This window comes from Numenius arquata, chromosome 9 (assembly GCF_964106895.1).
Source record: "Numenius arquata chromosome 9, bNumArq3.hap1.1, whole genome shotgun sequence".
NCBI classification, from domain to species: domain Eukaryota; kingdom Metazoa; phylum Chordata; class Aves; order Charadriiformes; family Scolopacidae; genus Numenius; species Numenius arquata.
This window is the reverse complement of record NC_133584.1, coordinates 19933891-19961802: the sequence shown is the minus strand read 5'-3', so window position 1 is coordinate 19961802 and position 27912 is coordinate 19933891. Positions and strand designations below refer to the sequence as shown.

The window sequence follows — 27912 nt, the reverse complement described above, 5'->3', positions numbered from 1 at the left end:
AATGGGGGTTGTGCGCTCACAGAATGGATCATCCAAATAGACTAAGTGAATACCAAGAAATATTTTATTGTACATGTAATCAAAGTTTAAAAAACAGACAAGAAGGAGCAAGGGACAGATTTATCTAGCATCTCTTAACTATGCAGGGTACAGAAATACAGTAATAGTAAAGAATTAGCACATATTAGTACCCTTTGCTCCCCTTCCCTGCCCCAACAAAGGAGGTTATACAAGCGAGAGTAGTAATGCTTCAAATCAAGCCTTCTCAGTAATTGCACACTTGAGCTGACATCGTTGAAGTATGTTCAATTTCATGAGAGAGTACGTGCCTTCAAAATAGTTGTTTATAAACAAAAACACTATCTCTTTAGTGGTTTGTAAGCATTACTCATTCAACACCAGGGTATACTTAAATGACTAATGATTTAGCAGCCATAATTGTCTTGTTATATCTGAACTGACACTACCTTTAAGTATATCAATTATAGAAAATAGATTCCTTAGGTTTAACAATATGTAGTAGAGAATATAATATTTAGTGGCAAAACCATAATGTAAGATAGGTGGCTGTCAAGCAGCAGAGGAACTATTCACAGGGAAGGAGGGGAGCTGCATGCTGAGCAGGGGGCACGCTGACTAATCAGAACTAAAAAAGCTGAAGCTCAGGAGTGCTAGCTGCAAAGGAGTTACACCTCAGTATCAATGGTGTAAATTTCAGAATGTCTGGTTTGAAGGAGATGCTATTTATCCCACATCTGCATCAATCTCCCAGCTTAACTCATGACCCTAGGTCCTCCTTACCACAGCACAGAAGGATCTTAAACAGTTCTAGCAACGTAACTCATGTTCTGCCTTACACGCTGCGAGGAAGAAGGCTTCCATTCTCTTCCAGAGCCAGATAGGAAGAAGTCTGAAAGTAAATGCAGAGCGTTACCAGGGCTTATTCACCCCTTCAACCACTCAGTTTCCTTCCTGGTTTACAAGGGTGAAAGCCTTCAGAGCAGAAAGCTGCAACTTTTTTCCAGTACAAGGTGATTTTCTCTCAATAGCTTAGAAATAAGCCTTCATAAAAAAATGTAAGCTATACAGCATGTAGCAAGGGATTAATTAAATCAGTGTGACTAGTGCTAAATCCCAAATTGAAGGTAAAAGAAGTTTTGGGATTTCCACAAAAGAGGGATTTGTTTATTCTTCAGTGGCCCAATAAGCCTAGCAAATGAAAAGACTCTTCACAAAACTTCCAGAGAAAGCCCACAGAAAGGCAGACAAAGCCAGACTCAAAATAACAGTAACTAATGTACTCTGGATTCTAATGCCCTTTGGAAACTATCAGCTTTTTGGCTTAAAATGCAAGTGAATCATGACATATTAACGATACCATGATCTTCATCTATTTCAGCCTACAGCATGGTCCGATGCAGATTATTAGTGTCAAGTTACACATCCAGGACTTGAATTCACTAACACTCATAGCACCACTTGATTGTTGCTGTAAAGAAAGACAGTCTAACCCTTCAGTCCTCTGCCATGAAGAGCCTATTACTTTTGAGAGTTGTGCAACACCATCTATTCTGGGCCAGCTGACCTACCCACATTTTTTGTCCTCACACATATGCATCTGTTTTCAGAAAAATCTAAATAGCTCCAAGCTTAAATTCTGTGACATATACCTTGGCTTTCAAAGTTTCAAAATAAGTTCTCCATACAGTGTTCAAATGTAGGAAATTCACACAACTGAAAGACCAATTTATTGACAATCTCTCACTAGTTATTTCCTGTACGTGCCAACTGCACAGTCATAAAAGCCTCCCAGCATTTCTTCGTACTTCTCAGCTTTGAAACAGGAAAAGATCAATACAGATACATCAGGATTAACAGACCTGGGTGCAGGGAAAAAAGCAGCTGTTCTGTACCTCAGTAATTATTGCTCAGTATTTATCTGTTTTAAGCAACACCAAGGCAGTATTTGAATTTATGCTGCACTTAGACAGGTTCCCTACTATTAAAGAAACATCAGCCTTTCCACAGGAAAAAGTCTCTAGATTTAGCTGGCCATTTTTTCTTAGCCATTACGTTTAACAAGGCAGATTTGCTTAGCTTCCCATTCTAACAGCATTATAGAGTTGTCAAAGTACATGGCTCATACCTACAACCTGTCTTTAAAGTAGAGTAGCTGGGCTGCACGTTTTCATAAGAACTACGGAACTGTATTAGCTATGCTAAAACACTATTCAAAGAGCCTAGAATTGTTCGAAGACTCACCAGCTACCTAAACAGAACAGTTGTCCCACAAAAGTGACTTCACTAATAACTGAACTTGAAGACAAACACTACAAGAAAGCCAATAAAGGAAATCTTGTGTGATCAAAGGTTCTCTTACTATCTCAGCTGAAAGAAGCTACCTGCCACTTTGAAGTATCTCCTCCTTCCATAGGAATAACCAACATACTTTTTGGAGGCAGTTTAGACAGTGACTGCTCAAAAGTATTTCTACAGAACTGCTTTTTGGAAGAGAAAATAAGTTATTTTACTATTTGCACAAATTGAGTTTACTATACTCATTTTACTCTGATAATGTTTTAGTTACAAGGTATCTGTACAAGATATATCAGCAGAGATAGCACATTGTTAACACTACATATGTAAACTGAGAAACAACAGGTCCTTTCACCACGGTGTCACGTTGCCAGTAAGCCATTTTACGTTAGTCCAAGAGGCTGCGAAACTGCACTTCTGCACCAGGGAGATTCCTGGTGAGCCCAACAGAAAAGCTGTGCTCTACAAAGGTGACTGTCCATCCTGGAACAGCAGCAGGAGAAGAATCAAGCAACCAGTGTTTGCGGTAATATTCTTAAGAAGGATTCCATTCATTCGGTGCATATTGCTGTACATAAGGTGCATAAACCTGTCAGGTACGAGATCAGCGTGAAGAGAAACCAGTTGCAAGGCTGCAACCAACTACTGGCGTCATGTCCCAGATCTGGAAGAAAATATTGTCGAAAATTATATAGAATTATTGTAAGACCTAAGAGGTATTTCTGTAAGAGGCATAGAAGCAAACATAAAGAACTTGCTGCACACAAAGTAACAAAACGTGTTTAAACTATACTTGAGAAAAATGTCATAAAGTTATACGAGCCTTACAAACCAAAAGCCAAACTTTGGGCTTAAGAGAGTCTTCTAGCAGTTCTCTGTAGGTCTGTTTTAAAAACGGCTACACAGTTTGTTATAAACATGCTTACAGAAAAACGGACAAACTGGAACAGTCTCAGTTCTGACATGCATGGAGGATGTATAGCTTAAGCACAGCAAGATCCTACATCAGTCCGATTTCCATGTCACTGTTATAACCAGGGCTTTTAGTGGCTCCAAGAAGCCAGGGAGCTCAGAGTGAAGGAAGCCTGCACATTTCATCACATCTGTGTCTTTAAGGTGGACTCTCCTACTGCTGGTGTCTGCTTTGTTTGTCCAGAGGACACCAACAGTAACCAGTTCTGACAACAAGACTCTACAGAGTGGAGTTACAGGTCATTTCCTCATTCAGCTGCAGGAGGAACAGTCTGCAACAAATACAATTCTTGCTGCCCACAACAGTTAGCTTTGCAGCAACAGTTGTCAGAAAGAAAAAAATATATACAAACATTAGTTCTCTATTAAATATCTGTCATAAATGCAGGAAACAGGTACGTTAATACCTTCACAATCCGGTCGCTCCCACAAGTCACCATTAGCCCCCTGGAGATGTCCATGGACATGTGTGAAATGTTGTGTTTTCCTTCATGAAAGGTTGCCAGGGAAGTACGGCTGCAAGAGAACAATTCAAATGAAGCCAGCCATCAGATGAAGCTCGATGGCATCATTATACCAGTGCAAAATAAACTTACAAGAAAATTGAGTTGCCTAAGTACTAACAAATCAGTCCTGAGAACTGCAGTGCCATATTAAAGGAGACAGAATTGAATTAGCAAGTCATGCTAAGGCATTGCTTGTGTAGTTATACAGGTGTGACATTTCCTGGCTTCCTGCAGCCTGATTGTTAATAATACTAGAGCAGAAGCGGGACAATGCATTAGTAAATAATTCTACTCTTGGTTATAAAATGAAGCTCAGCTACATTTTTTTCCTGCTGGCTAGAGCGAGTCAACTAGGGCACAGCACCTCCCTTTTTCAAAAAAAAACACATAAACAAAAAGACACCAACCAAAAAACAAAACAGCAGCAACAACACAACACCCCCAAAACTGGCATCTGATTACTTTGGTTCTTTATCACTCCAAGTGTCCAAGGAGGCAACAGGACAGTGAAGTGTTGTTCATACCAAGATAAAAAGGGGGTTCATTCATGGCTAAGAGTAGTTTAATGAGAAAGCAAATGATGCTTAACCCAATTTGCTTGCATGGGAAAAGTAATGTTGGGCTGTGAAGAATATTCCCATAGGAACAGTTTTCAGTAAGTGTACATGAACTAATGCATATACATCCCGGCAGCTCTGATGTCATTGGCAGGCACCCATTTAGCAATTTTAAGTGCAATCAATAATCTTTACCTGAACAGATATCTTGAGACAAATAAGTTTCAACTCTAGATCTGGGCTCATGGAAAAGAAGAAATAAAGTGGATAAAAAAGTTGTAATACCACATCTGATTTAAATCATCTTGCAGAGCCAGCTGAGGGATCTCTGCCATCGTAGTGGTTTGAGTGCCCAAAGCAAAGGTAGCCTTTTAGCAGAGAGTCAGCTTGGCATGTTTGTGTAGCACTGCATGTGGATGTGGAGCAAGCACAAGTGTTTCTGCACCTCAGCAGTATTCCTTTAATCTATTACTACTTAATACTCACTCTTCATCCTTGATTGACTCAAAACAGGAATCACAGACACGGACCTGGAACTCAAATCCCATGATCGGGTAACTTGACCGTTTGGTACTGCACTTGCCACATACTGCTTGCCCACATTTCCTGCAATGATGCTTCATGGAGGAAAAAGCAAACAAACAAATAAATCACCATATTGTGCCACTTGACCACCTTATCAAGTGTTCAATGAGTAACAACAACAAAGTTTCTGTTTTGCAACCTGTTAGGAAGCAACCTGTTATGAAGTTTTCTATTTCTTCAAGCAAAGACCAAGGACTCTGGAGTTCTGAACAGTCTTGTTGGCCATTAACAGATTTACCTCCATATTCTCCCTGTCCATCCTCTTCTCTTGCAAGCTCTTTCTGGGAGCAGGGGAAAAAGAGGGCTGAACAAGCAACCAAGGAAATAACAGTCTAAGAAAGCCAGAAACAGGTGAGCGTCTTGGTGCCTATCAGTCCCTCCAACAAGAAAGCTATCTGGAAAGCTTTCACATTCCAGCCCAGTAAGAGCAGGGCCATTGCTGCTTTACTGAACTGAGTACCTTACAACATGTTAGGCTGCAATTTGCTCAGTTATGGGGCACTGTGTGCCACTTCACACAACACTTGAGGACTAGCTGTCCACAGCTTCAGTGTATAGAAATATTCAGAGAAATCCAACAGAGCACTCCCAGCACAGCCTGCTTTGCCCTGCGATAGAAGTTTGGTGCAACACTTCCCACAGAATTTGGAAATTTCTTAGCACTGCCTAGAAGCTGTGACCTCTCAATAAACCCTCACTTCAAAGCAGCAAAAAATACCAACAGTTTAGAAGATCTAACAGCTTTACTGGTTTTCTGTTTGCATTTGGCTTAAGTGCTGAAGTAGAGCTAAGCACTCAAAGCAGTGATCTCACCTGTCTCAACCCTAATGTCTTTGTGTCCCACATTTGCTTTATATTCCAGAAGAAAGGTTGTTCACACTTCTGACAGGAATCACTTTCTAGCCATTGAGGAGCCTACAAAAGAGCAAGAGATGCAAACAATCAGAATTATTTTTCCTCATAAGACAGCCAAGAAAGTTTGTTTTAAAAGCCCAACGTAAAGTTTTACTTGGAAAGATGCCCTGTCTCAGCTCTAGACATCACAACAATAGATTGCCTATGGTGTATAGTACATAGGAAGCTTAGTACAAAAAAAATCCCCAAACCCAAGACTACAGTTATTTGTTACCTAAACACCTCCTCTACTTTTTAGGCCCACAGCAGTATGTTATGTTACAGTCTTAATAAGAAAACTAATTCAACGTCTAAGTAATTAAATTTGCTGCAGGCATTCAAAGACTGCTGCTCTGGTTGCCCAGATGATTTTTAAAGGCTAGTGTAATCCAAGTTGTAGAAGATATGAGACAGTCATCCCCTCTAAGAGGGGAGATCCAGAAGCAAATATCTTTTCTGCTTCCCTAGGATTGCAGTATGAAATAATTAAGAACTCATCTGCATTTTCCATCCTGCCCACATCTTCATTATGCATCCCTTCTCCCACCCACATATTTTTCCTGCCATAAATGGACTTGGCCAAATGACAATAGTTAGAGCTTTCGCACATTTCAACACTCTCAGATACTTCAACTGAGCATCCTTGTAGGGGACAGAAAGAGGCACAATATTTTTCGTACATAGACTTGAATTAAAACATGTGTATTCTACACGACTTTACACATCTGATGGGGGAGTGTCCCTGAAATCCAAGAGGAAGAAAGCAGGAACAACAAAGAAGCTTTTCCTCTCAATTCACTTACATTCATTGTTGATAGTAATAAAACAATAGTATTGTCAGTTGTACCATTATCTCACCATGAATATTTATTAATACCAGATGCCCAGTTCCTACATCTTCAACCTTGATCGTATCCCCTTCCTTCCCCCACGCCAGTGGAAAATATTGTAAAGGGCAGTAACGAGTCCAGCATGGGGGGTAGGGAGGTAACGAGTTGGTGACAGCTCAACATGTCAGAAAAACAGTTCTTACCCATGACACTTGCATTTAAGGAAAAGCAACAGGGTAAGGAAGGTTGAGCCTTAAATACTTTATGGGGGCAACCAATAACAACTCCTATAATTACGGTTTAACAAAAGATAGTAGTAATATACATCTTTTCAGCTCCTAGGATGGATATGAACTGAAGCAGAAAGAATTTGAGTGGCAGGCTCGGTTGCTGTGTACTGAAGTCTTTAAAAAAAAAACAAACACAACATTGTCTGGGGACTGAATGTCTACATTCTGAACTGCATCTCAAAAACTGCATCTCACTTCTTTTCCTGCTTTGACATGAATTGCGAACTTACTTCAGGACTGTTGAAGCACAGTCCATCAGTTCCTATACTGCAAAGGCTTGCCTGCTTAAAGTATTCCAGCAGCAAGGGCTGTAGCCATTCCAGTGAACATGTCTCATTGAGACATGACTCTAAGCAGTCCCAAACCTGCCCTGCACTTCTCCTGTCCTGGGAATCCATCCACTGCAGTGCAGTATGGACAGCCACTAACAGGTTTTAATAATATCACTCAGCCTTATAGTTTCAGGCAATATGAGGAAAACAGCCCACAGAACTAAGCAAAGCCACATCAGCCTCTAAAAAGGGAAAAAAGAATCCTAAAAATAATAAAAATCCTTGACCTAGGACATGATCTTACCTCTTCTCGGCTGATATCCATGTTCCAAACGGCAATTCCTCCATCAGCTGAACAAGATACCAGCTGCCGTGTCAGCTGGATGTAACAGATAGCCTGCACCTTGTCACTGCAAATAAAGTAGACACTATTTACCCATAGGTATTTAAACAAAGCTTAGTTTCCCAGCAAACCCCAGTTTATCCTTGTAAAGCTACATAGGAAGCCAAAACCGATTTCCAAACACTTTGCTAAGTCTACTAAGTAGAGCTATGAAGATGAGAGAACAGATGCTGTCACCTAAGCACTACCCTAGCACCAGGATGTTGCGTAGAACAGTGTTCTTACAGGCTTGACCAGAGGTACAGTTCCATGTTAACACTTGCTGGCAGTAAGCACTGACATTGAGCTGAGTGTCAACTGGCTCAGAGTGTGCGTGCAAATACTGTTGTGTGTTGGCAAGGAGAGCCAGTTATCAAAACAGAGACAACTGGAAAAATAAAGAGAAATATTTGTTTCAAGATATAGCTAGGAAGCAGCTGGAGCGTCCACTTTTGCTAACAAATCACAGTCAGTAAGTCTGTAGCTGCAAAGCAAGACATGCATTCACCAATAAGACAGTTTAATCCTAAATAAAGTCATGGCGAAATAAGTCTACCCTAAAAAACTACACAAAGGATCTCAACGGTATTAGATTCTTTGCAACATCTAAGTTGAATTAAGAAAGCCATTCTGCTTCTCAGAAGAACTTACTTTCCCATTCAGTAGGAAGTTTGATGCTAAGTGTGATGTTTGAAGAGAAACTAACAGTGTTAAGTCTTCACCAGGACACATGATGCAGCAGTAACAGCAGTATAAAGTCCTCCAGTCACTGACTTCAGTTACTTTTTTGTAACCAGTACTCTATTATTAGTTCTTTAGCCATAAAACTAAATCCTCAAGATTTAACAAGAGTTCTAGGGCTAAGGCTATCAGTCTTGATCAAAGGTGGATGGAGGCATCTACGGAATTAGACAAGAGAACGCACTATACAAATACATCTTTAAACATAAACAAGATCTCTACTACCACTGCATTTCTAAGTAGAACATATCTTCAGTGGTGAACTGCCTGTCAGATTGAATTAAGGCCCTAGATTTAAAAATGGCAGCTAGTGTGACATGCCTGTAAAAATAAAGAGTTGATTAAATACAGACAACTACCTACCTAATCCACAGATGTGAGACGTTACATGCTTTTCTGAAGTCTAGAGACCCACCCCTGTCATTTAGCCAATCAGTTTATCACCTCACTGATAGAGAACAGGAACATATTGAAACTTATTCTACATGGGCAAACAAACATGCTTATACATAAGTTTCTAGCCCCACCCTCACAGGCAGCTCGATGAGGTATTTACAATACAAAAGCATGCAACTTTTACACAAAGTTCAAGCAAGATGATTTAGGATTTTTACCCACCTCTTTCTATAACCTACTTTTATGTTATGTTCTCATTACCCATAGTTTAGAAGTATCAAACACAAGCAAAAAAAAGATTTATCAGTAAGGCTCTCCTAGTACCGATTATCCTTCTTCCCGCTCAAAGTCTTCAGAGTTCTGCAAAATGTTATTTTCTCCATTACTCACAAGGACACAGATACCTTCCCATGCTATTAAGTCTTCCTGGGATTCTGTGTTCATTACAGAACATGTAGGAAAAATAAGACACCATTACATACTGATGTCCCTGGAGCAGCAGTGTTCGCCCCTTCCTTCCGCCAATATCCCACATGATAATGCTGTGATCAGAGGCACCTGAGAAGAGCAGTCGTTGAACAGGATCCCACCATAGGGAAGTAATACTTCCTAGGAAAGAACATTCTGCAGTTAGATCTAAGGGAGCCACTCCCCAGCATAATGATGCTCTTCTGGGCTATCAAAGTGAAACCTAAGGTATTCCCTTACTACAGTAATAGATAGCGAAAGCCTTAAGGCAAAGGACAGCATGCAACAGCAACGTACAGTCCTGCTAGAGAGACAAAGAACATTTGACAATAGAACAAAACATCTCTAAGAAGAAAGTTAGATGCAAAGATTAAGCCAGAAACTTTGAGTTACTAGCCCGTTGTATTTAGGCAGTTTTTAAGAGTCATCAGGTTGTTATGCGATCTTTGGAAGATGAAAAGTACTAACACTTGCCAAGCAGAGACTAGTATCTACAGTACACTAAGTATTGTGCAGTGGTTGTGGGACAGCACACAGTGTTCACAGGTAAACCAACTCCCTTACACAACCATTTACAATCTCAAAACAGTTGGAATAAGAAACTAAGCGAGTTTCACTGCTGCTAGCAAATCTGGCCACTACGTACTAAATTACAAAACTAGATTTCAGAAGGCCCAACCGAGCTGTGCACCTCATTAGTCAGATACAAAAAGAAACAAGTCATCTGACAGTAGCAGTCTTTATACTAAACCCATATGCATGACAATGTAGACAGGAGACTAAAGAAGTAATTTTGTCACTCATGCTGCCTATAGTTTTGAAGTCGCATGAACGTTTTAATCCCTTACAGACAGCCTTCCCTTTAAAGCATCCTTCCATCGCTCAGTTGTCATCGAAAGCCTTAGTCTGAAAGCAATACGAACAGTCGTTGCAGTCCAAATCAGTCCATTCCAGCTCTCTGGAGCAAGAGATTTTTCTTGCCTCCTTTAGGGCTACACTGTTGTCAGACAGACCCATTTGGGAATAGTTGTCTCCGAGAGAACAGTGACCATCTGCATCACAAAAGGCGGTTTGAGTATGATCTCAGCATCACACAGAGTAAGCTGTTAATTATGGAGAATTCTGGAAGCTGACTGTTGAAGGACAAGTTCTAAAACCATTTAAACTGCAAAGCAAACCTTGCTGGCTTATGAAGTCTCAGCTAGGCAAGAGCTAGAAAGGAAACAAGACGAAGTCAGACTTTTGAAGTCTGGCAAACACAGCTGCACTCAGAGAAAAACTAGATGGCATTCAAATTTAGAGTTACCAGGCCTTGAGAATATTACACAAATACTGTGGAGGAAAAAAGGTTACGCAATCTGGTTTGCTTAAAAAAAAAAAAAAAAAAAAAAAGAAAAAAGAAAAAGATGAAGGAGCTACTATTACCTCAATTGAAGAAAAACTTGTTTCTGGCTGTCAGGTTTAATCAACTTCTATACTAGATCAATTCTTGTTTTGAGGATCATACTTATATATGAGGCAAAGTTGTCTGCTACGCATACAGCACTGCTGATGCTAGTGCTTGGAAGCCCACCGCAACTTGATAGATAGAATACGCATTATATCTAGTGCCACATCAAGACGTACTGATTGCAGACTATCAATAATATATATCAAGGAGTTGCATTTTAACACAGACTAGTGCAAAAGCATACAGACGTAAAGGAGTTTCTAGGGCCAGGAGAATTATTTTGCTCTTAACTGAAACAATCTGAAATTCTGCTTGAAAGCAGAAGAGGAATTTATCATTTGAAAATCTCAACTTGCCTCCCTCATTCAAAGCCAGCTTAATCATTTTGCAGTCATCTGTAAATCAGGAGTCTACCAAGCTTTAACAAAGTCTACTCTATACTTACAGCTATTAAACAAAGCAGCCTTTTCCAGTGAATCAGAGACTTATGACCCAGTAATTCACCCCTACCCAAACTAGTCAGCTGATTTGGAAGTTGCCAGTACCACATGGGAAGAGGCAGCAAGTCTTGTTTATTTCTCTCAAGATATTATTAAATTACGTATTCTTCTGTCATTTGCATTCTTGCCATATTCATCACAGCAGACAGTGGCTCCATATCATGTTACAGACTATTTGGTTCTTCATCTGATGTAAGCTATATGACACAGGACAAGACATTTGTCTTTGACTAGACAGTGTTGATTCTCAAAAGCTCTCTTAATTTCTTCCATATAGCTTAGTTTCAGCTAAACACAGGAAACTGAACTAGAGTCTCATACAGAATGATCAGAACATCAAAGTCAGCATTGGGGAGAATTAAGTGGCTTTTTAGAATCTAGACTGGGGTTGCTAAAGCTGCTTTAGGTATTTTTATTATACTACAAGGTCTCCAGAAGGTGGGGGGGAAAGGAACACATTCTCATCTTTTCTGTGTAACGTTAAGGAGACTGACATTTTTAAAGGTGGCCATCTAGTGGATAACGTGTTTAATTGAACACGTTTACCTTATTTTTCATCTATAATAAAAATAACTTTCAGTATTTATGAGGCCAAGATTTCCCCTCAGCAAGAAAGTGTCTGTTCTTTAAGAGATAGTCATATGTACAGCTTTGAACAGCTTTTGATAACTACTAACCTGCACCAGTTGTTTATCCAGTATCTATCCTTAAGAGGTAGATATCCAACTGAATGCCTCATCCCTATTTACAAAGGGGTACTATAATCTGTGTCAAATGGAATTTAGAGGAAGAGTTACTTTACCTTCATGCCCTTTGAGTGTTGTGATAACCGAGCATGTATTCTGCTCAAGCTTCAGCAGAGTGATCTGTCCAGAATAATCACCAACAAATGCATGCCGAGTTTCATAATCATATCTGAACACCAGTCAAGGAGAAGCCTCGTTTGTTCTTTAAGAACTGAAACGGATAGCACAGCTATCAGCTACAGAATCTAAACAAATTGGAAAAGAACATTTTAATATGCCAGATAAATATTTACATAACTACTTCTAAAGGGCTTGGAGACTGTAATAGTTAAACCTTTTTCATTCCTCTCTTCTCCTCACCCTTCCCTACCTGTGCAAATAAGACAGTACGCAAAACAAGTGAGACACATTTCAGAAAGCCACTGGAGAAGCCACAAGATAATCCATCTCCTAGTTTATGTCAAGCCAAGTAGATTTACACCGTTTCTAGCAGATATTTACAGAACACATTCATGATCTTCTACAAGAGATGCCAGAACTCCTCAGGCTACTTGTTGCAGTGCAGAGCTACCATTGGGAACACCTCACTGGACACTGGGTGGCATCCAGTCTTACCTAGTATCTGCTCCTACAAACTCTTAAATTTTCCAGCATGTTATACTAGTTGGTGCCCCCAGGATAGGAAAACTAAGATACATGGATGTTGACCCTCCACAGCTAGTTTAGTTTACAGTGGAAGTAAACTCCCAGCATTCTAGCTACTGAGAAGGTGAGACCATCTAATTTCTTGTGTTCTCTGCACTTCCAAGTTTACTGATGCTGGTCCTTCATCACTGTATCGAAGACTGAACAGTATTTCAGAAAGAGTTCTCCCATTTAACACTGACATAAAAGCCACACCACATCCTAACATGTTATCTATTAACAAGGTAGCGTGTTTGGTAAAATCATTATACATCATAACAATTTTCTGATATTCAGTTTTTGTCACTATGTAACTACTGGATCCAGAAACTAACACATAGCAAGCTGGATGGGACTAGATCATCTGCCACCTTTAAAAGGCTTTTGCTATTCAGGATATAAGCAAGAGCTATGAAAAGCCCATGCAGTTGATGCCACATAACCCAAGAGTTGTGTGTCATTCACCTGTCCTCCTGGAGCCACACAAAAACACAAGCAGCAGTGAGCAAGATAGTCTATAATATGCAACAGAAAAGATGAACTTTAAAAAGTCACTGTACCAAAAAGCCCACCACAAGTGAAAAAGCAGAGGCTTTGTCATCTGATGACGTTTTGAAATCACTTAAGCCTTCAGAATCTGTAGATAAACAATTTGCGTTCAACAAATCCACTAAGTCCCTGAACATGTGATCCTTTCTTCATCTTGGAAGTTCAGGCTAGCATTATCCCCACTAATCCAGTAAAGAATAGGACTGAGCTGTATTTTTCAGAAACTTAGGCGTAGGATCATTAACAAATAAATCCTAAGGAACCTCCTGATAGGGAGATTAAGCACCTAGTACACACATCAGAAAGCTAGTTCTTCCAAACAAGTCCAAAGGCAGGATCAATTACAATGCATTTTCAAATGCCATGGTCTTCAGCGGAAATTTATAAATTTATTTTTATCCTGATCGAAAAGGTCATATTCTTTTCTCCATTTTCATAATAAAATGTTCCATTATTTGCAATAGCATTATCTGTGGAACCCACTGAATTCAAATAGTGAAGCTCAGAGGAACCAGACTGTTCTGTGAGCTTGTCTCCTAACACACACACCCTCCAGTATTAACCCAGTTCTGTGCTGCACTCCACTGAGGCAAGCTCTACAGGAAACGTTTTGTGGGACACAAAGCCCCCGAACTCTAAAACAAGGATAGCAAAAAAGAGCAACAGCACAACAATACAAATCTGTCAGTAAGTCAGGGTCTGCGCTGATGGGAGACCTCAGAAGGCTGGAGATGCTGCTGCCAACCAAGCAGTTAGTTTTCCTCCTAGTTTCTTAGCACTACACAGGTATATAGCAATTCTAGAGAGGTGCTTATTCTTTCCAAGAGATGCAGTTGACCTCTTTCAGCTTTTGAATCATGCCACTTCTACAACATTACTGCCATTAATCCTCATACACCAACCAGTACCTCCAATTAGTGTCGGGCCACATCTAAACTGCCACCATTAACAAGTGCTAAAAATGGTTTTAAAATTTAAAGTATTTAACTCATGCTTAAAAGTTTTGACATATGAACTACATTTTAAGCTACTAGGTTTGTAAGTCTTTTACATAGGATAAAGAATGTCCTGAAGTACTTCCAGCTGAATGATAACTGGACTGCTTATGCTACAACTGCTGAAAGTTAAAGGCAATTTGCAGGAAAGCAAACTGCACAGAGACAAATTATTACTAGGAATGGATAAAGTTTCATTGTACCCTGTAGTTTAAAGATAGAAAAGATTAACATGAGCAAAGACAAAAAAAATTAAAACGGTCTAATGGGTTTTCGTTATGTTTTATGCTCTGGAACAACTCAAATGCACGCTGGCATCTCTTGAACAAAGTAACTTGCTGAGAAAGTATACAGGCCAGGCTATAGCTACAGTTACTGGTCACTTCCACAATATGCTACAAACATCTCTAAATTAGGAGCTAATAGGCACTGCAATTTCTGTAACTCAAAGTCACAACATCGCCTTCTACTATCTAACAACAGCTAACAGAAATAACGATATTAAACATATAAACAGAATAAGGGTTTTCAGACTTGCAAGAGATTAGATTTCACTCTAGCTTTTTACACAAAAACAAGGGAACAAATTGAGCTAAAGGAACAAAGTACTCCTCCAGTTGTAGGATAGTAATCATTTTTCAAAGGATACTGTAGACATGAAGCCCAAGAGGTGAAGTAATGTCTCCCCAGCATGCTCCCACTCCTGGTGCACATCCAGCTGATACACTTGTCATGACCAGTGCTGATAACCCACTCTGATGCCAGGCAGAAAGTAATAGCAGACACTCGATTCTGATGAGCTGTGGAAAGAAAAAGATTCTGACTAATTTTTCCTGATAATCAAAGTGATGTGTTCTTACATTCGAATTCAGAGAGACATAGGCTGAAGATGAAAACTAAGCAATGCCCCAGGGAGCCATTTTTACCATCATACTATACTTGCTGCTAGGCTGAATTAAAAGGTTAGCATTGTTCCGTTTGGCATTTGCCTTCTGAATAGTTTAAGTGAACCAAACATGTGAGTCAGCTAATTTAAGCCTTTCTCCCACAGAGAGAGAAGCTGAGTTCATCCCAGATATCCAAGATTCTCTGATTAAGAAGCAGGCAAACCCTCAGCTTCCTCTAGTTAGGCCAGAACTTCTGGGGAGAATGTCACACATCTAAAAACCTTATTTGCTTTCTCTAAGTGCCTCTTTTCCTGACCCCAGGGGAGCTATGCTCAGATTGAGAAGAAGATCAGAGGGCTGGAGCACCTCTTCTAAGAGGACAGGCTCAGACAGTTGGGGTTGTCCAGCCTGGAGAAGAGGAGGCTCCAGGGAGACCTTATAGCAGCCCTCCAGTACCTAAAGAGGGCCTACAGGAAAGATGGGGAGGGACTCTTTATCAGGGAGTGGAGCGATAGGATGCTTTTCAGTTTCAAGCTGAAAGAAGGGAGACTTAGATTAGGTATTAGGAAGATATTCTTTACTGTGAGGGTGGTGAGACACTGGAACAGGCTGCCCAGAGAAGTTGTGGATGCCCCATCCCTGGAGGTGTTCAAGGCCAGGCTGGATGGGTCTTTGAGCAACCTGGTCTAGTTGCAAATGTCCCTGCCCATGACAGAGGGGCTGGAACTAGACTACCTTTAAGGTCCCTTCCAACCCAAACCATTCTATGACTCATATTTTTAAGCCCCAGAAAGTATATCTAGTCCATGGAATTCAAACTGTTACCTGTGGCAGTAACCAAAGTCCACCCAGCTTTGTTTAAAATGCTGCCACTAAGCAAGAAGTTACATAAGCATTAGAGAGAAGTCCCTCCTGCCCCCAAAGATGCAAGTACTTCCCTTGACTGAGTCGTCAAGTCATCTTTCTTAGGATAAAGGGGGGGTTTGTTGCTTTAAGAACAAGGTCTTTTTCTCCTAAGCAAGAACATTGCTTCTATCGGTGTCAGGGAGTCATAAGACAAACTGCACTTTGTTTTGCTACATAATCTGCAGTCTTTAGGAGTCTCCTTCAGGCCTTTCATATTAATACTCCAATTTTAACCAGCAATCAAGTTTTATGTTTCTTTTAAAGATGTGCAGACAAATGATGAAATTGGCATCTCCAAAAATATTAGAACAATCCCTATTTCCCACATACCAGAAAAAGAAGATCTTTTTCATCCCTATTACTCTCCTAAGATGACAGAGAAGGCCAGGACTCTTACCTTCAGCTAGAAGTAATCAAACCCAGAGATTACAGAAAGTAAGGATGGAAAATACAAATACCAAAATGCACCTCTACAAAGCTCTTACCCTAACATTCATGCAGTATAACTACTCCACTCCAAGAACAAAATCTGAACTCACTAGTTCTGGCTCATTACATTTGCAGGCTAATGATGTACTGAACTTCATGATAATGACTGCAACTCAGACTCAACTGACTGAGGATTATTCAATAACAGAACATTTATCTTATGTCAGTTATCCCCAACAAAGCGACAACTATAAGGTCAGATTAATCAAGTCCAAATATGCTTTAAATCTGCGATGGTGTCCAGTTTCCCAACTATTTAGATGCCTGCCCTTCACACAAATGTTATTGTAGACACTGGTTAACAGTTTACCTGGATAAGTCTTCACAAAGTTCATCTTATTAAAGTCCTCTGAAATATGAAACTCCTAGAAGCAAAGTGGAACCATTAGAAAGGATACAGCAGTGATATAAGCAATATTGAAACTAAAAAAAAGAACAGTAACCACGAGTAAAGAGCAGGCCCAAATTTGCATAGCACCAATATATCTCACTAAAAACTAGCAGTTTCTCAGGCTGGAGCATAGCACACTGACAAACCAACTGCAAATTAAGGTTATTATTGAACTACATTTTCAACAGGAAGCATCCTTTCAGAATCAAGTTTGCTGATGGGATTATAGGGAGATATAAGATCTCATTTGTCCCCAGCAGGAACAAACAAAACCGTATCTTGTAGAATTTAGGATTTAAGTATCTAAGACTTCATAATGGACTGATTTAAGTGAGAGTATTCTCTATTTGATCTATTAGGCTTATTGAAGTTTTAACAGTCTCAGCTTACAATTTCAAGTACTTATCACTAGAACCACTATTCTATGTAGTTCTGTGTAGGCTATTCACAGCAGTTATCAGTAGAATCAGTATAACATTCATGCAGTATCCTGGCTCCCTATAGGACAGTTATTATTTTGACCTTATTTTCATAGAGAAAGGGAACCATTAAAGCATCTGAGAGTCACAAGATTCTCCTCCTTTGCCAAGAAGAAGAGGGGAAGAATACAGACCCACTTTCTGTTATGACATGTATCGGCTCTCCAGGAGAGGGAGAGCCATTACAGCAAGACTACAGAAAGACAGAAGGAAGACTTCCCATAAAGAAATGAAATCAATCCTGCCTCTTGTAATTTTAGAGATAGTGTTGAAATTTCCACATCATAAAAAGATCTGCAGGAAGAAAATCCAGAGACACATGCACGGCAAGACATAGGCAGATCCATACTTCTGGTCAGATGCAAACTAGCTGAAGTCCACAACCTCTGTTTCCACCACCATGGCACTCGGCCCAGATTAATGTACTCAATTCCTTGACAAAGTGTAATAGTTTGGGTCCACTGCTACACTAATGGCTCAATGACTTCTTGAGGCTAGCTGGCTCACATCTAGCCAGAAGAACTCTTCTTTATTTGCAGTCCTCCCATGTACGTCTCAGGTGAACTGCCAAGAAGTTCAGCTATTTAGTAGTAGTTACATTCCAAAAAGGAGGGAAAGAAAACAAATTATCAGTTGCCAGCAACACCTGGTACTCACAGACAATCTAAGCAATTCTAATCTGCATTCTGAAGAAAAGTCACAGCAACTTACCATGACAGCTCCGTTATCCTGGCCTACAAATATTCGTCTGCTGTCATGATGATATGCCATGGCTGAACATGGTGCTGTCAGAAAAAAGCAAGCACATTACAGTTACTGAAATAGTAGTATTAGGATACACATGACTTATTAAAACCAATTCTTTCACTGAGGACAAAAGCTGTTTAAGAATAAGTAGCTGGATAGAAATTAGTCTACATAGATAATATCCCTTGGTAAGACAGTTAAAATCCCATATGTGAAGCAGAGGAAAGGTACACTACTAGACTAAGTCAGATACATCGCTAGGAACCATATGCAAACATGATTTCCTGCCACAAGGTGCACCTCAGTAAGAGGAATTTTACACAGGCTGAAAGCCTTGCTAGTGTAACTAGTTTTCATGTGCAGATAGTTACACTTAAAAACTTGAGCTCATTAAAATTGCCTGAAGTGGAGCCCCGAATTATATACAAGAACAATATTCCGTTCTTTACATTTGAGGACTGTATCATTAGACAAAGTGTTAGACAGAAATATGTAATCGCACGTCAACTTCGTATGGAATCATGTCTCAACTTCTGCAATTTTCAGGAGACTCATGTTATTGAGATTACATACAGTCTCTTTTAACAAAAAGCCTCTACAGACATACTTCCCTTTTTAAACTTAAGAGCTAAAAATAGATGTGAAAAGCAATGACAACAAAATTACAATAAAGTGTCCTAATGAAAATTTTGCAGAAAAATTTCACTGAAGAATGTCCTCATAAAACTTGCAAATTACAAGGATGAGAAGGATATGGTGTTCTGAACTAATACCTTCTTCTCCAAGACCCTCTAAAAATGTAGCCTTGGAGGTGTTCTTAGAAATTTAAAGCCAGACAGGACAATCCAGAACATTACAGTGGTCATACTGCATGAGGACAAGTCCGTCCCTTGGAACTACCTACAGGCACACTTTATTTTGTATAAACCTTTTCAGAGCACAATCTGAATAGTTTATCTAGAAAACTGAAAAATGGAGTAACTACTGCAATTTAGACCAACTAACAGGAAAAAAAAAAAAGATTACAGTTGACATTTCTAATCTAGATCCTAGACTACTGAGCCTGCAGATAAAAAGACACAGAACATCAAGGAGTCCAATTCTTTGGTCTTTGTTTAACATTTATATACAAATTACCTCAAAAATTGTCATTCCAAAGACTGTCCTTTGTTTGTATGATGTTTTATTTTGTCATTGTATTCCCTCTTTCTAGATGTGGCATGCACCTAGGCAGCAACTCTACATTAAAGAAGTTATAGCAAAGCACCCAGGCTGAGTGAGGTTTCAAAATCATAAAAAGCACACTGACACTCAAGATCTACTCAGCACTGAAGCTGCTACTCACTAGTGCTTTCTTAGTAATCTAAATGCTAAAGGAAGGAAAAAAAATATGCACATCTTGGAAAGCAGAAAATATTCTTATGTCTGAGCTTTCAGCTAGTGGTTTGAAAAGCTCACTTATTCAGCAGACGAGTTATTTGCCAGCACTTGAGACATCTTCAGCTGCAGATCCACAGAGTGATTTAGCTGGTGTAGGATCTGGTTCTGACAGAATGAAGCCTTAGATCTCACCCACTACGCAGCTATTTTCAAATTAAAGTCTGAGCTAGAGTTGCTCCAAAGTTCCCAAATTGAAGATCATTGAGTGGAAATGGGAAGGAGGTATTCCCCGACACAGCACAGGTGCAAAACCAACACTATGCTTGGCCATCACTTACCATCTCCAGCATTGTACTTACATGACATGGTGTGATAGATGCTGGGCCAGTATTGTCCGCTGTCTCTCTTCAGCCATACTCGTATTGTTCTGTGTCATGGGAAGAGCAGGGAGAAGACAGCTGTAAGTACATACATCATCCCGTGCATCTGAACCAGTTCATTACTTATATGTCAGCTCCAATCCTCTTAGCTTTTGTGCTACTCAAATATAACAGAGAAACAACATAAGAGAAATAAGAGTACTCCAGTAGTACTTTAACATAACAAAAATAATAGTCCTAAGAATAGCCACCCGTGGATTCTGAAGAGTTTTCTTCAAAACTATTTATACGTTGAGTTTCAGTAAGTATGAAATGGAAATACTATTTTGGCTCGCCTAAGAAATTGCTACATATTGCATTCCTTTAATTCCTTATCCTTGGCTCCGGCTGATTTAAGTCAAATCCAAGTTTCAGGAACTTTCCAGCTTTGGCAGAGTAAACCACAGTTGGTTTTGTAGCAGATTAAGTGTTTGATATGTTTAAAAAAAAAAGAAACGCAAATCATTCCATTATGGAAGTCTGAACTTTTGAATTTTGACAGCTTCTCTGTGCAACCCATCATTCAGTAAGCCAGATACTGAATATTATTAACAGAAGCACCCCATGCTCCAGACCAGCACATTACTGACCTCTCAATCCCCAAATACTGATGTATGGATCCATGGAGTACCTCATATCTATTTCAGTATTATTTCCTCTAAGCCGAGCCTCTACTCCCTCATGTAGGAATGCAACAGACAAGCAATGTTAATACCACTGCTCCTCTGGCCTAAATATGAACAGGATTTACTAGTCAGCCAAACAGGAACTGAAGGAAGTTGACAAGATGACTTGGAAGCAAGCTAAGGCTCTTTATAAAATTTATTTCAGTTTGCAACCTTCCAGAATCAGGCCTTGAAAGGAAAGGAAAAAGGGTCTTGAGAACATTTAGCATTACACTGCTTTCATGACTGCCAAATCCTGGGAGGAGGGATATAAGAGAATCTGCAAGGAAGTGGAAAGTTATTGTCAATTAAAAACATTCCAACAATGCGCACATTTGAAGGGAATCTACATCAAGAAGTTAAGAGCACACATGTAGACAGTGTTAAGGCTATTTTAAGTCTACTTGAAATTTCCTCTCCAAACCATTGTTTGCTGCCTTGTTACTGTTTAAAACCAACTTCCTCATTCCTAAATGGAAACCTAATTGATCTGTAAACGTGTACCTGGAAGCGCTGTCAGGAGACTTCATTGAGATGAGTTGTTGTATTTACTTTTAGCTAAAAAAAGGGCCTGGTATTTAGAATTTTTTTACAAAAAAACCTAAGGGATAGATTTGCTAAATATCACATAGGATTGCCAGTAAGAGTTTAAGAAAAAGAGCACAGGAGGGGACTTGTATCTTGCATCAGGACTAGAACTTTTCAGGTTGAAGACATAAAGGTAGCATTCTCATTTTTTAATCCATTTAAGGGCTTTTCTTTAAAAGACCATTTAAAAATAAAGCAGACAACACCCACCCTTAATGTAGTACTTTCCTCTTCTAAAGCTTGAAATCAATACAGCTGAATACATACTGCCTCAAACCGATAATTTTCAGCTTTCAAATCAAGTTCCTTTTCCACCAGTTCAGTGGCAACTGCACATTACTCCAGTCCATTAAATATTTTGCATAAAGACTCTCTCATAAAAGCTATCACTTCCTTTTTGCAATAACCCACACCCTGCCTCACAATCAGAAAGTTAACACTGCAAAGAGCAGCTGCTACTTCTTAGTAACATGAGAGAAGGAAAATAACAATGCTTCCAAGTCATTCTTGTGATGCAAATGCCAGTAGTAGCAGAAGTTAGCAGCTACGCGTTGCAATGGCTTTTTAATCAGCTTTTTATAGCAGCTCCATCATACTCAAACTGTTCTGAACATCTCAGATGGTAGCTTCCACCCTTACTAATTCAACGCTTTCACTTCTAGCCAAAAATCACATAATTACTTTTGATATTAAAAAACCATAGGAGTTACTGTAGCGATTGAGATCATGCATTGGTTATTTTCCCTAAGCAGACTTTGTTTCCTCCCAGTATTCTGGTCGATTACACTAAACTAAGAATTAATATAAAGGAAGCAAGGATTTGCTATTTCTAAGAAAATAACATCCTGGAAGTATTATTTGTGCATCGACCATCAACAACGCAGTCCCTCACTGAAGTTGAGAACCTAAGCAAGTAGCTGCAAGAGTTAGCAAAATTAACTTCTGAAAGCTTCTTATTTTAAGTAAGATTTAGACTTCACTAGCCTCATGCTTGCAAAGATAAGCTGACAGCTTTATAAAAAGCTCTGACACAGCAAAATTTGAAGAGATTGTTTCACAGTAGTCAGCAAATAACCTGCCAAAGTCCCACTTCTCCTCGATCCTCTCTCTTACAGGACTCTTGTTGTGGTGCATCTCCTTTTGTTAGGACAAACTAATTCGTGAAATACCAGTTCTAGCTTAAAGGACTAGAAAAGTCTTCCAGCAACGTCACTTCCACAGTTATCTTCTACCATGAAACTGTTCTATTAAGAGAACCACCATATTAACCCTACAGTCTTTAGCGCTCTTCTCAAAACTTGGTCTTTATTTAATCAAGAGGCCTGTGCTCAGCACCTGAGAAGAGCTGGCAACCACCCACCTTTCCTTAAGCATTTAGGGCCTAGAAAGACACAGGTTTGTTTGACAGCAGTCTCAGTAGCGATGTAAAAATGTGGAAACTCATAGATAGATACTGAACTGATATTTTTTAAGTTACAGTAGACTCGGATATCTGAAAGCAGCAGGAGGAAGTAAAACAAGACTAAAAAAGACCTCCAAGCTTCCCTAACACTGAGTATTGAACCAGAAGCTGCTTTCAGCTGGAAAGCATGCACATCTATAGAAGAGTAATTCAAAGTAGGTTTTTTCTTTGGTTGGGTTTTTTTTTACATAATATAAAGAAACTCACACAAAAGCCATCTTTAGGCAATACTGAGTGTGGCCTTACCAATTTGTAAGGATTTTCATTGTCCTCAATTGCTGTTTCTTTTACAGAGTGAGTAAGCAGAGTGAGTAAGTGCTGGAGAAAAAAAAATAGGGTTTGAGAGGAAAGAAAATCCTTCAGGGTTCTATCTGCGCTCGTGCCACATAAGATGCTCCCTAAAAGCCAAATGCACGTATGTCAGGGAGAAAGTGATGAAAGATTAGCAGGCAAATCCAAACTTGTTACAACAGAAGTACTGCTGCAAGCACTGCACAACTATACCAGCCCTGGTCCAAGCACTGCATCTTCCCAACACCTTCAAACCACTAACAGTTGCTTTCCTATCTGAAAACAATCACTAACAATTGTTTTCCTAGCAAAACCAGAAGACTGCATTTATCTGGTAGTCAAAATAAGCCAGAAGTATTTAGACTGCTATTGACCATGTTCCCAAAGCAGCGTTAGGAATCTGGTTTAATCACAGTGCAACGCAAGCTCAAGGACACAGCTTGCAGTTGATGCTTTTTATTCAATTTCTGCTCTCTAAAACATTAGTTTTTACCAATATTTAAGTTCCAAAATTGAAAAAACCCCTTAATAGCGCAATTTTAAGTAGTAGTTCCAATGCAATAGCAGCTGCTGACGGTCACAGAACATCAGCATTCAGATGTGCTAGTGACTCTAGAGATCTGTTAGCCTGTGGTAAATGTAATACCATCATCTTGCATTGAGGGTCTTGTACACTAGCTTATCATCCCTCAGCATCCCCAGCTACAGCTGGGAAACACTCATCTTGCCTTAGTTACTTGTCTGATGAGAACAAGGACGGTGAGGCTAAGTCCAGAGATCGACTGTATCCTGGATCTGTGCAGCCCACACTGGCCTGTGTCAGCTCCCAGAAAACAGGACCCAGCCTCGAGCAGACAGATCTAACTCCCAGCTGGTACCTGAGCTGGCTGCCCAGGCTGAGGGACACACTGCAACAATTCCAAACATCACCTCTGAGCCAGGGTCAGGCAACATGCCCATAGAGACACAGAGTTAAATCATCCTTTCTAGGTAACTTCTGAGAAAGCTTCACAGATGGCAAGTATCCTGCCAAAAAATTAGATTGGGAAAATTAACTATTTAACTCCTGCGGGTATTCCAGCTTCCTGTTTTGGCTTCAAAACTTTAAAAAAAGGGCTAGATTTTTATTCGTATTCACAGATCTACTATGGCATCTTTTGTGCCCTCAAAAAGAATAGAACCATTACTTCTCATTCTAGGAAATATCATTTAAAATAGAAAGAACTAAAACTCTCTAACGAGAGGATAATCTGCAACGTTCCTGGAGAATGTTTGTGCACCAATGTTTTCCTCACTCCTTAACTTGTAAACACATTCCTCTGACTGGGTATTATGAAATACTTGACAGCCTTAGCTGTATTAAGATTTAATCAAAAATACTTTGGCCCTACTCTTCTGATATATTGCTCAAAGAGGTTGTACACAGCAGCTCTTTCACTTCTTGAACTCTATACTTTGCTTACTGCTAGCAGCATAATCAGTTATGCAGTATTAACACCTACACCCCATTTTTAGTGAACAAACAGGAGAGCAAGAAATTTGCCAACACGCTAAACTGCAGGTGATAGATATATGAGTGAGTAGGTTTTGATCTAATGTAGGAGGTATCCCAGATTAGAGGTAATACAGTGCATCAGTTTCTGATACTTTAAAGATCTAAGTAAACTCCTGCAGTAAGGTAGGATACACGAATGTAGACTGGAGTCCAAAGCTTCCCTTAGAAATTTACACACTCCAAAGGTAACGGCCTCTACTCTCCTCACACTGGTCCATATCTGACATCAAAACTCACCCAGATAAAGATGCAGCTGCATCCTTGGCTCTTATCAATTCAGTTTAAGCACGCACACTGCTAACCTTCAGTGTCAGACCTTTAAGCTTAAAGGCAGGCATTGCCTGTTACAGGCAAGCCTCTGCAAGCCTGTGTCATGAAATTCTGTTCAGGTTTAACTCAGATATGAACTCTTAAAGATTGCTATTTCCTCTTCTCTCCTTCCAGAAGCACATCAAAACAAACTGAACACAAATATGTTAAGATGCAGCCCACACTCTCACCTGTGCAGAATGCTCACCTGGGCACATCCCACTTTACCCTGCACAGTACTAAGGGGATACCAGAATCACTGCACACAAGAATGGTATAAAAGGGAAGATGCTCAGTCCCATTCAAAACTTGTTATCCAACATATACTGCAGAAAGTCATTTCCACAGGAAGGGAAGAGACCAACTAAGACCACCTTTCAATCAAAGCGAGAAAACACCCCTAATGTCACTGCTTGCAGAAAGCTAGGTACAATTACTGCCACAGTTCAACAAGGAGCAGTATCTACTACTGCTTCAAACGGTCAAGATTTAAGTCCTGCTGGTTTTACATAGGCATTACTACCGCAAAAGAAGCTGTTTACCTCTTTATCAGGCAGGAAACTGCATTTTAAACTCTAAGAAGTAATACTGAGTTGCACAAATCAGGCTCCGAAGAGGCAGGTGCTGTTCTCTGGAGTCACAAAACTCTGTTTCCCTTAAATGCCCACCTTTCAGTGCACACATTGCACAGTATGATGTCCTGCACTCTAAGAGCATTAAAATATTTAGCACTTCAATATCTAATTGTGCAGTTTCAGAAGCACATATGCCTTTCATCCTCTGATCCTGCTAATGCTGTGCCGAGTGCTCCCAGCGCCCAAAACTCCAGCATTCTGCAAGCTTGGGAAAGAAGACCAAGATTTCTACCACATGCTGGAAGTTGGTGGTATAACCCTAACACTAATATTAATGCACTTAAGAGTGCTTCTTTGATGGCCTATTACAACAGACACTGATCTGATGGCTGAAAAAAACATTTTTGAGGATTAAGAGCCTGACTCCAAATGCTTCAGAAAAACATTTTCAAATAGCCTTTGAACAACAGAAGGAAATCTTTGGCTTCAGTTACTCCAAACTTACAGCATTTGTGCTTCAGGCTTTTAGAATTCAGTGATGATAACTGACGGCTCATATAAGAATTGCCTGTTAATCTTCAGGGGGAAAAAAAGGGGAGGGGAAGGCAGAATCCCACTAGTCACTTTAAGGAATTACTTATTAAGTCTTCCTCTTCCAAATTGAACTACTTCTACCGCCTGTTTTCTACAGAGTTCAATTGGCACTTGAAAACAATTCTTAGCATGCCAACGAAAAACGCATTCTTGCCACCTCTCACAGGAAGCGAAAATAGACTAGCGCTTTCTGATTTCTCAGAAGTGTTGATAATCCTCTTCTGTAAGTGCAGCTATAGCATTACATTTTTAATATCATATGTATGTTACCAGATCACTGAGAAGTATGACGAATTTGACAGTGTTTCTACCTGATATGCATAAAAGCACCATGACATGTCCTATACAAATTCCATTGCTTTAATGCCAGCTAATTAACAACTAACAATATCTGGTAAACATTACTTAAACCAGCACAAGTTTACATCCTTTGCACTTGATCTCTTCCCCTCCTCCCCAAATCCTGAATGCTGTGGCTAACAGGAAGCTTATGAAGTTAGCATATGCTATTGCTAGCTGGTCTGTTTGCTCTTTTTGACCTAATAATAAATGCCAAAAAAGATAGTTTACCAGTTCAGGTAACACCATGGCTCTGCTGACTTTCAGCACCCATACCCTACTGTTTCCCCCAAGGTCAGGCTTTTCAAATGATAACTCATGCAAAAATTAATGCAAATTCAGTTTTAAGAGTTTTATGTTACAACAGTAAAATTATCTCTGCAACAAGCTACCTCTCAAAGAATGCACTTTCATACTTTAACATGCTCCTTTCAATCACTGCCACAGTTTCTGGGCAGGAGCTCTTAAGAAGCATCTCCTATCCCTCTTCACATTCAAAAGTCACTTTCCAGGTAGCACAGGGGAAATTCCACCTCTCACTACTACAATGCAGACCCCTCAGCTCTCTCCCAGTCAACAACCCTCTATTATAACTGCTTCCTCACTTCCACTTTCATTTCATCTGAATAACTGCTTAATGACATTACCAGCTTTCATGACAGATGTTTCACATGCTTTGTGAGCCAGCGCCGAGGATCACGATTAGATTCTGAAGACATTTTCCCTTCCACCTAGAAACCGTTGTCCTCAGCAGCCCACCACTGCCTCTCACGCAGATCTGCTAACTCACTCCCTGAACCGTTTCAGTGAGAAAGAAGCAGGTTTGAGACCTTCAGAACGGGCTTGTTTGGACTCAAGCAGCTCGGGGGGCTCCAAACTCTCCTGACACACAGGGAAAGCAGTAACGTACCCTCAAGTGATTCAGCCAGCACAGCTGAAAGCAGAGAACACATTCCCACATTTTTGGTTCTGCTCACTGCAGAACCCTTTTACACCCACAAAGGAGCTGTACTTTCCCATCTCCTTCGCAGGGGCTGGAAAGCACGCCTGGAGTACAGCAGCTTTTTCCTACGGGTGGGGAAGGCTGTCAGCCCCGCGGGCCGAGCCGCTGCCTCCCTCCGCGAGCAGGAAGGCAGCTCAGCTTATTTTCCTCCCTCGAGCTGCAGCTTCGCCTATTTCCTTGTGGCTCCAGGCAAAGAGTCATGGCTGCCTGCCTCCTGGCAAAGTTAGAGCGTAAAAACAGATTTTCCCCCACCTCCACACCCGCACCCCGCCCCAGTGCTACCCTTCCCCGGCTCTGCCACCTCCCGCCGGCTGACACCTTCCCCTGCTCCCCCGGCTCGGGAGGCTCCGGGGTCGGGGGGCTCAGCCCCAGCCCCAGCCCCAGCCCCAGCCCCGCACGGAGCGGAGACCGACGAGGGAGGGGCGCGGAGCGGACCCGACCCTCCACCCAGAGGCCGCCCAGGCGAGCCCCTATCGAGGAGCGGGCCCTGAGGGGGCCTCACCGCCCCGCGAGGCGCCTCCACGGCCTCCGCTTACCTGTCCTCGCTGGCCGTGATGACCCCATCCTCCTTGGGGATGAGGAGCGCGGCGCTCACCACGTCCTGGTGCCCCTCGACCTTGCTGAGGAGGACGGGCCGGCTGCTCTGGGGCCGTGAGTGGATCTCGGCCGCCATGTTGCCGCGGGACCGGCCCGCCGCCCG

The 27912-nt window shown here is 40.7% G+C and overlaps 1 protein-coding gene across 2 annotated transcripts; it reads right to left on the bottom strand.

Annotated features, from left to right (window-relative positions):
* Positions 1-47: 47 nt before the first annotated feature.
* WDFY1 (WD repeat and FYVE domain containing 1) lies at positions 48-27912 on the bottom strand. Of its 2 annotated transcripts, XM_074153225.1 has the most exons (13): positions 27749-27908; positions 19772-19839; positions 17997-18070; positions 16726-16780; positions 14783-14933; positions 11962-12074; positions 9224-9350; positions 7527-7632; positions 5750-5851; positions 4838-4968; positions 4547-4587; positions 3696-3804; positions 53-2980 (listed from the first exon to the last, which is right to left on the bottom strand). In XM_074153225.1, exons 1-12 carry the CDS (start codon positions 27883-27885, stop codon positions 3728-3730), a joined length of 1182 nt encoding a protein of 393 aa, XP_074009326.1. In that variant the 5' UTR covers positions 27886-27908; the 3' UTR covers positions 53-2980; positions 3696-3727. The 2 variants fall into 2 exon arrangements, with proteins under 2 accessions (XP_074009325.1, XP_074009326.1); XM_074153224.1 differs by lacking the exon at positions 4547-4587 and having other exon boundaries at positions 48-2980; positions 27749-27912.